This window comes from Serinus canaria, chromosome 28 (assembly GCF_022539315.1).
Source record: "Serinus canaria isolate serCan28SL12 chromosome 28, serCan2020, whole genome shotgun sequence".
Classification (NCBI taxonomy): domain Eukaryota; kingdom Metazoa; phylum Chordata; class Aves; order Passeriformes; family Fringillidae; genus Serinus; species Serinus canaria.
Window position 1 is genome coordinate 1,432,718 of NC_066341.1, and position 8,615 is coordinate 1,441,332.

At 59.3% G+C, this 8,615-nt stretch overlaps 1 protein-coding gene across 1 annotated transcript; it reads right to left on the reverse strand.

Annotated features, from left to right (window-relative positions):
* Positions 1-1,314: 1,314 nt before the first annotated feature.
* On the reverse strand, positions 1,315-5,751 carry GDF1 (growth differentiation factor 1). The gene is made up of 2 exons (XM_018924974.3): positions 5,153-5,751; positions 1,315-4,257 (listed from the first exon to the last, which is right to left on the reverse strand). Exons 1-2 carry the CDS (start codon positions 5,418-5,420, stop codon positions 3,461-3,463), a joined length of 1,065 nt encoding a protein of 354 aa, XP_018780519.3. The 5' UTR covers positions 5,421-5,751; the 3' UTR covers positions 1,315-3,460.
* Between the last annotated feature and the right edge of the window lie 2,864 nt (positions 5,752-8,615).

Below are 8,615 nucleotides of genomic sequence, written 5' to 3' on the forward strand. Positions count from 1 at the left end.
TCTGAATTCTTAGTGGTGGACCTGGGAGATTTAGATCCTTGTTCTGAGAAGCTTATATTACAAAAAAAAAAACCTTAAAAAAAACCAAAAAAAAAAACCAAAAAAAAAAAATATGTTTCAAACAAAAATTTGAGCACCATCCTTGAGAACTTTCAGTGTGATTTCAAGTTGCAGCAATCAGCCTCTTCTTCCTACATGGGATAGGTTTAGAGTGAGAGGAGCCTGCGTGCTCCAGCAGGAGGGTTTCAAAGTGTTTTCTGTATGCTTTAATTGGCAACTGTCTGGACTCTACTCTGTGAAAAACAGCCTTTCTGTAAGATGAACTTTGTGCTTGAAAGGGGACGGGTTCCTGAGCCCTTCGGCCCTGAGGGAAGGTGCAGCCAGGCCTGCTTTGGTCCCCACAGCTTTTTGGGGAGGAGTAGTGGAAATTGGGGATTATTTTGGATGGAAGGAAAGGCTCCAAGCCATGGCAGGAGCAGGACGGACACACGGACAAAGCAGGCAGGTGGTGGAAGGTGGTGGCCTCTGAGAGACAGAGCTGGGTGTGGTTTGGGAGAATGGGTCAGGCTTTGGGGGGTGGAGGCAGCAGAGGGACAGAGTGAGGTGCTGATCCAGGTGTTCAGGGGGAAGAAAGTTGGAGCAAACTTTGCTTTGTGGCAGCAGAGTGGTGAGCCCAGCTGGGGTCAGGGCTGCCAGGAGAAGCCATCCACGCTCTGCATGGCTGAAACACTCACAGGGCAACACTTGGGAGCTTTTCATTTCTGTCAAAACCTTTTTTAGGAGCAGCACAGAGAGAATTGATCCCTCCAGCCCCGTTGTCAGCAGATCCTGGGTTAGAGTAACCTCTGCCTCCCACTTGGCCAGCAGAGATGGATCCAGAGCCTGGCTGCTCCTCAGCCTGGAGTTAAGCTTTACACTCAAAGGGCTCCAAGTGTTTCTAGTCCTTTTTTTGGGGGGGGAAAAACTCCAAATACCTCTCATCTGAATGTACTTCAAAGGAACAGCTCAGCCCCCACTTTGTGCCGGGGAGGGGGAACCCTTTCAGTGCTGTCCCTCCTGCAGAGCCCTGCCCTGGCTGTGCTGGCCTTGCCCCTGCTGTGGAGCACCCCCAGCCCGGGAGGGATTTGCTCCCCCAGCCCCGGGGGGGAGCTGCAGAAACTGCAAAAACCACAACAAACTCAACTCACAAACCCCATTCTTTTCTCATCCAAAGCCTCCAGAGTTTAGATTCTAAAACAGTGAAAGAATGGAGACACAGGCCACCTTCCTTCCTCTGAGATGGACTCGTTTTATTTATTAACATTGCCGAAGGGCTTTTTAATTTTGTTTTCCTTGCTAGGCTGCGTAGTGGCGTAGATTTTTGGGTAGGTTTAAGCTGAACCCCTCTGTGCAAAGCTTTCCATGAGTAATGTAGCCCCCTCCTCTCCCCTCACCCTCGATTTCACTGCTGGGAATGCTTGCCTCTGCTTCGTGCTGGTTTTTTCCTTTGTAGCAGTTCAAACTCTTTTTGAGTTTTACAAATCCAGACATCAGTGCTAGCACGGTGTTAAAATTCTTTTTTTCTTTTTTTTTTTTTTAATTAATTAATTAATTTTTTTTTGGTCTCGGTTTTGTTTTAAAACCTGTTTGTCATCAATTAAAAAAAAAACAGAATAAACAGCTCTTGCATTCAAGGTGGCCCCTAAGTTTCAATGAGGAAACCATGCAATGTTCATTAAAGCTTTAGTCTGATTGTATAAACTTCAAGTTTATTACTTTTTTTAAACACAAGACTAGTACAAAAGTGGGGGTGTGCATAGCAGAGGGGGTGAGCCACTCAACTGGGAGAACTGGGAACACTGGGAAGGGCCCCTGCTCTATTCCAGCCCCAGGATTGGGAAAAGCTCCTGGAATGAAACACAGAAATGGCTTTGCCCTGCCAGGCTCAGGGCTGGGGGCTCCAAGCTGGGTCTGGGGGGGGTTTAGGCCTGGCCTTGGCACCACCCTGGGCACAAACTCACGCCAGGCTGAGCCCAGGCCCTGTCCTGGCTGTCACTGTCCCCCGGTGGCACAAACCCAGGAACACCTGGAGGTTTTCTTTGCCCGTCTAAAATGAGAATTAAATGCTCCTGCAGGCTGGAGTGAAGCCCTTTGAACACTGACACGGGGCTGGCTGGGAAACACCAGGATTTGGGAGTGGGAATTCAGCCAAAGCTGCTCCAGGCTGCGCCTTCAGCTCCACATTTTGGGTGTGAAAACAAACAAAAAAATCACCATCCCAAGGCCCCCCCAGTGGTTAAACCCTGAGTGCTTCCCCTGTGGGGGGAGGAGGTGGGAAAACCATCAGAGCTCAAAGAGAAAACAGCAAAAAAAAAAAACCCCAAAGCTGCACCAGGGCTTCACAGTTCAAAAAGAAAGAAAAAAATTCAAATCTGGCTGGGATTCCTCTGCCCCAAAATCCCAAAAGCCAGAAGTGGTTTCAGCCCCGGGCTCCAGAGCTCGGCTCAGCCCCTTCAGCTGGAGGGGGAGAGGAGCCCAGGGGTGGGAAATGGCCCCAACTGGGGTCCCTGCTGCCCCTCGGGGCTGCACAAAACCCAACAAATGCCCCCAAAAACAGCCGGAAAAGCAAAAGCGAGCAGAGCTCCGTGCCCTGCCCCTGCCCGAGGCTCGGCTGTCCCTGGCTCCTGCTTGGGGACACTCGGGGGACACTCAGGGGACAGCCTGGGCTCATCCAAATGAGGTAAATTAATTAATACTGACCCAGCACAGCCCCCGGGGGATTCCCTCAGCCACATTCCTGCAGGACCCTGCCCTGGGAACCACTCCCAGCGCTTTTCTTAGGTAAAATCTCCTTTTTTAGGTCAAATCTCCTTTTTTTTAGGTAAAATCTTCTTTTTTCAGGTAAAATCTCCTTTTTTTAAAACAAAATCTCAAATTTTTAAAGCAAAATCTCCATTTTTTTTGGGAAAATCTCCATATTTTTTTAGGGAAAACCTTCATTTTTTTAGGCAAAGCCTCCTCTGTGTTTGGCCACCTCACACAAGCCCTGTCCCCAAACGTCCCCGTCACCAACCCTGCCCTGAAAGCAGCTCCCACAGCACAGAGGAAGCTCCTGCCTGGCTCTGAAGGGATTTGGTCACCCCATCCCTGTCCCTGCAGCTGGACCACCCCCCAGGCAACCCCCAGCCCCGTTTCACCCAGAAAAATCATTTATACCCTGAGAAATCTGCCGAGTTCAGCCAAAACCCCCCCAAAACCTGCAGCCCTGGGGGTGCCTGGCACGAGCAAGGGGGGAAATCTGGGATTCACATCCCGGTGCCAGCATCCCCTGCCGAGAAGGGACCCAGCACCGAGCTTGGTCATAACCCCACAACCCCAACTCATCCTAACCCAGCACAGCGAGCAGCCCCCGAGCACAGCTGGGGGAGGAATAAAAAGGGATTTTTTCCCCCCTTTGTCCGCGGTTCCCTCTCAAACCCCGCTACCTGCAGCCGCACTCGTCCACCACCATGTCCTCGTAGTGCCGCAGCACCACGTTGTCGCTGTTGTCGTAGTAGAGGATGGAGATGGGGGACAGGCGGACGGGCACGCAGCAGGGCTGGGGGGTGCCCTGCGGGTCCAGCGAGTGCACCATGGTCTGCAGCACGGCGTGGTTGGTGCTGTTCAGCTCGGCCGCCAGCGGGAAGGGACACTCCCCGCCGCAGTAGTTGGCCAGGTAACCCTGCGGGGCGATGATCCAGTTCTCCCAGCCCACGTCGCTGAAGCTGATGTAAAGCCGGCGGGGCTTGCACAGAGGGCTGGGGGTCACCGGGGGGCTCGGGGCGCTCCTCCTGCTGCGGGCAGCACCGCACTGCCGGCCCAGCGTCACCAGCAGCAGCGAGGTGGCCGCGAAGGCGTCGCTGGCACCGCAGAGGCTCCGCGGGCTCCCGGGGCCGCCGCTCGCCGAGATCTCCAGCAGCAAAGCCAAATTCCTGGCCGGAGCCTCGCCGGCCTTCAGCGCCGCGCTCAGGTCGAACAGGAGGGATTTGCGGAGCTGGACGAAGGAGCGCTCCAGCAGCGGCCCCCGGCCGGGCCGGGGCAGCCCCCGCGGGGACGCCCGGTACAGCCGGAGCTCCAAAACCTGCCCCGGGCTGGGGCCGTGGTAGGAGCTGTGGTGGAAGCGGAGCTCCAGCTGGGCCATGGTCAGGCGCTCGCCCTCCTCGAGCGCCGAGAGGTTGAAGAACAGGAGCTTCCGCAGACACAGCCGCCCCTGGGGCTGCCCCTCGGGCAGGAAGCGGCCTGGCAAAGAAGGAGAAACGGGGGTGGGGGTGGCTGAACGCGGGGGCTGAGCAGGATCGGCTCCAGGGATGGGCTGGGGGATCCCTGGGGCTGGGCAGGATCGGCTCCAGGGATGGGGGAACCCCTTGGGGTGAGCAGGATCGGCTCCAGGGATGGGGGAACCCCTTGGGGTGAGCAGGATCAGCTCCAGGAATGGGGGAGCCCTCGGGGTGAGCAGGATCAGCTCCAGGGCTGGGCTGGGGCTGAGCGGGATCGGGGAAAAGAGGGCGAACAGCAACGAATTTGGGTTTGTTTAGCCTGGTTTAGGGGAGAAAAGAGCTCTGGGGTGCCATGAGCCCTCAGGGACATCAATCAAACAGTCCCCAGGGGACTACGAACGGCTCAGAGCAACCAAATGTGCCCTGGGGTCAGCCAGATGTGCCTTGGGGTCAGCCAGATGTGCCCTGGGGTCAGCCAGAGGCGCTGGGACAATGAGGAGGGGGGAACACAGCCCGGGGGTCGAGCATCCCATCCCTGCCCGAGCTGCTGCTGATCCCGTTCCTGCAGCCACGTTCCCACTGACCTCCAGCCCCGGGGACCCCAAAGCCTGGGATCAGGACTGGGATCGGGTCTGGGATCAGGACTGGGATCGGGTCTGGGATCAGGAATGGATCAGGTCTGGGATCAAGCCAGGGCCTCGGAGGGATTTAGGGGGCTCCAGGACCGAGCCAGGCACAGCTGCCCCCCTCACCCCCTCCCCGGGGTTCCAAAGCCATCAACCATCACCAGCAGCATCCACAGGGACTCCATCCCGCAGGGATTTCTCCTGGAATCCAGCTCCGGCCTCGGGACACGAGGAAAGAAGGAGCGGAGCCAAGGCTGGAGCCCGGGGAGCCCAAACGCGGCGTGGCTGTACCTTGGTCGGCGAAGACTCGGACGATGCTCCCGGGGACATTCAACTCCTCCACCCTACAGGACTCCAGCTCTGCCTGCGGCCCGGGCAGCGTCCTCCTCTTGTGGAAGATCCTCCAGAGCACGGGCGGCACCGGCGCGGGGCTCTTGGGGCTGGGTTTGTGGCTGAGCCCCAGCGATCGCAGCAGGGCGCTCTCCTGCGGGCTCAGCCCCGAGGCGGCCGCGGGGCTCAGCACAGCCCAGGCCAGGCTGCGGAGGAGCCACAGCCACATCCTCGCCGGACAAAGAGCAGCCGGGCTCCTCGATTGGAGCCTTTGATGGGCTCCGAGCTCAATCAGCACCGCGGCATTCCCGGCTCTGGTTGGGCTCCCTGCGGGCTCTGGTGCCCCTTAACCCTTTCAGGGCTCCGCCGGCTCTGCCGCCTCTCCGGAGCGCCCGCTCGGGCTCCAGCGCGGTCCATGGGCTCAGCTCTGGCTTTCCATCCAGCGCTGCTCCCTAAAGCGCTGCCCGGAGCCGGGGGCACACCCGGAGCCGCCTCTTCCTCCCCCAAAAAATCCCTTTTTTAACTCAATCGCGGCATCCAACGCTTCTCTCTTAAAGCCGCCGACCTCCAGCACATCAAACCATCAAAGTTCTGCTTCACACGGCCCCAGAAAAACATCGGCCCCCAAAACCACCGGCCCCAAAAACCATCAGCCCTAAAATCCACCGGCCCCAAAAACCGTCGGCCCCAAAAACCATCGGCCCCAAAAACCACCGGCCCCAAAAAAACATCGGCCCCAAAAAACCATCGGTCCCAAAAACCACCAGCCCCAAAAAACCATCGGCCCCAAAAAACCATCGGTCCCAGCCAGGCACCCCCAGATCCCCCAGTCCCTTCCTGGCCATCACAGCAGAGCTGCCACGGCCACCTCGATGTCACGGCCCCCAGAGCCAGCCGGAGTCACCCAGCACTGGAAAATTCAGATTTATCCCCCCAAGGCCACCCCAGCTCTGCTCCGGCCCGTGCTGGGATCAGTTCCCTTCCTGTCCTGCAAATCCCACAAAAAAACCCAAGGAATTCCAGCCCTGGGAGGCTCCTCTGACACCCTGGAGGTCACGGAGGGGACAAGGTCCTGCCACAGCTTGGGGACATTCCCACAGCCCCGCTCAGGGTCTGTCCCCGGCTCAGACACAACAAGTCTGGAGGGGAGGTTTGGTCTCACCCTCAGAGACCAAACATGAAGAAATCCCACAAATTCCCACAAATTCCCACCCTGGAACTGACGGCCTGGATCCCCCTCGGCTGCTGGGGGAGGGAGCTGAGGGTGCTGGCCTGAGAGGGGACAGCGAGGGGACAGCGAGGGGACAGCGAGGGACCCAAACCCACAGAGCTGCCCAGGACTGGGACCTGGAACCTGCAGGGCTGGAGCTGCCTGGAAACCCAGAGCCGGCAGCAGGAATTCTCTGTTTTTCTCCAAATCCCAGCCCAAGAGCAGGAATTCTCTGTTTTTCCCCAAATCCCAGCCCAAGAGCAGGAATTCTCTGTTTTTCCCCAAATCCCAGCCCTGTCAGCAGGAATTCTCTGTCCTTCCCTCAGCCAGGGGTCGGTCCTGGGGGGAATCCCCTGGCAGGGACCTGCAGGACCCTTTTGAAGCCTCTCCCAGACCCACTCGGGTTTTTTCCAGGGCAATGGAACCTCCTGGGCCCCCTCCAGAGGGCTGGGCTGGAGCTCCTGAGGAGGATTCCCAGGTGACAGTGACTCCTGCCAGGTCACCTCTGCAGTGCCTGGGTGGCAGCTGGGGCACAGCTGGGGCACAGCTGGCCTGGGGGTGCCCTTCCCAGGGCAGGAGCAGCTGGGGAGGTCTCAAGGGAGGGTCTGGGGGTGTCACAGCGGGGCTGAGAACGTGGAGCAACACCAGGGACACCAAGGCAGCCCCGGATCCCACCAGTGTCCCAGCCAAACTGGGCCAAACTGGGAGCCCCCCCAGCCACCAGGGGACAGGGGACAGGGCCCAGCCCAGCCCTGAGGGGCCCTGTGCTGGCAGTGGCTGGCAGGGGGGCAGGGGGGGAAGTTCTCCTCGGGGCTGTCCTTGGCAGGGTCCCAGAGCTGGGTCCTGGGCAGTGCCAGCCCTGTGGCCACGCCGCCCTCACAACCTCTTGTCCTTGACGAGGCCGTTCTTGAGGTGCAGCCTGGGGAGAGCAGAGCCCGAGGTCAGCCCCTGGCCACGGCAGGTCCCTCCCTCACTGCCCACCCCAGATTTGGGCACTCTGATGGCTCCAGGCAGAGCTCAGAGCCCTGGCAGGGCCTGAAGGGGCTCCAGGAGAGCTGGAGAGGGACTGCGGACAAGGACAGAGGGACAGGACACAGGGCATGGAATTAAACTGGGAAAAGGGAGATTTGGGTGGGATATTGGGCAGGGATTCCTGGCTGGGAGGGTGGGGATGGAATTCCCAGAGCAGATCCCTGGCAGTGCCCGGGGCAGGGGAGGTGTCCCAGGTGTGGAGCTGGAGGTGCTTTAGGGTTTCCTGACCCGAAGCAGCCTGGAATTCCACCTACCCTTCCTTCAGAGCCTGGGGCAGCGGGATCCCAGCCTCCTTCCCGGCTTTCCTGCTCTCCACCACGTCGTACTCCCGGACATCGTTCACCTCCTGCATCTGCCCCAGCAGCACCTTGGCCACGAACAGCACGATGTACTGGGGGACAGGGGGACAGGGGGGACAGGGACCCTCAGGCACGGCTCCAGGCCGGGGGGGGACCTTTCCCTGCTGCCCCCACCCCATTTCGGGCAGGGCAGCTCCCCCGGGATGGTCACAGCCCCGGGATGGGGAGCAGAACTCCAGGGACAATTCCCAGGTGATGGAATCAGCAGCTCCCTGCCCTGCCCTGCCCCATGGATGTCCCCTCTCCAGCCCTCCCCGCAGCCTGGGGCTCGCAGGGACATTCCCAGGACGTTCACACCTCTCCCAAATCCCTTTGGAACATTCCCAGGACGTTCACACCTCTCCCAAATCCCCTTTCTGGGATGCAGGAACATTCCCAGAACGTTCCCACCTCTCTCTCTCACTCCCCCCGGGGTGTCAGACACTCCGAATTCCCAAGGGAACCCCCCCAGCCTTCCCCCTGACCCCCCAAACCTCCTCCATCGCTGCCACCCCAGCAGCAGCAGCGAGGACAGGGCTGTCCCCAAGGTCAGGGGACACCTCCCTGCTGTCCCCAAGGCCAGCCTGGGCAGGGAGCTCCCTGTGGGGTGGCCGCCAGCCCGGGATCACCCACCAGGAACCAGTAGATGTTCATCAGGGTGAGCACGAGCAGCAGGGCGTTGAAGAAGAAGTAGAAGGGGATGTTGGGGACGGTCTGGAGGCTGCAGTGGCAGGTGGCGTAGAGCACCTTGAGGGGGAACCAGTAGAGACGGAACCAGAACCTGCCGGGGACGGGGACAGCGCGGGGTCAGTGTGGCCCTGGCAGGGGACAGAGCCAGCACAGC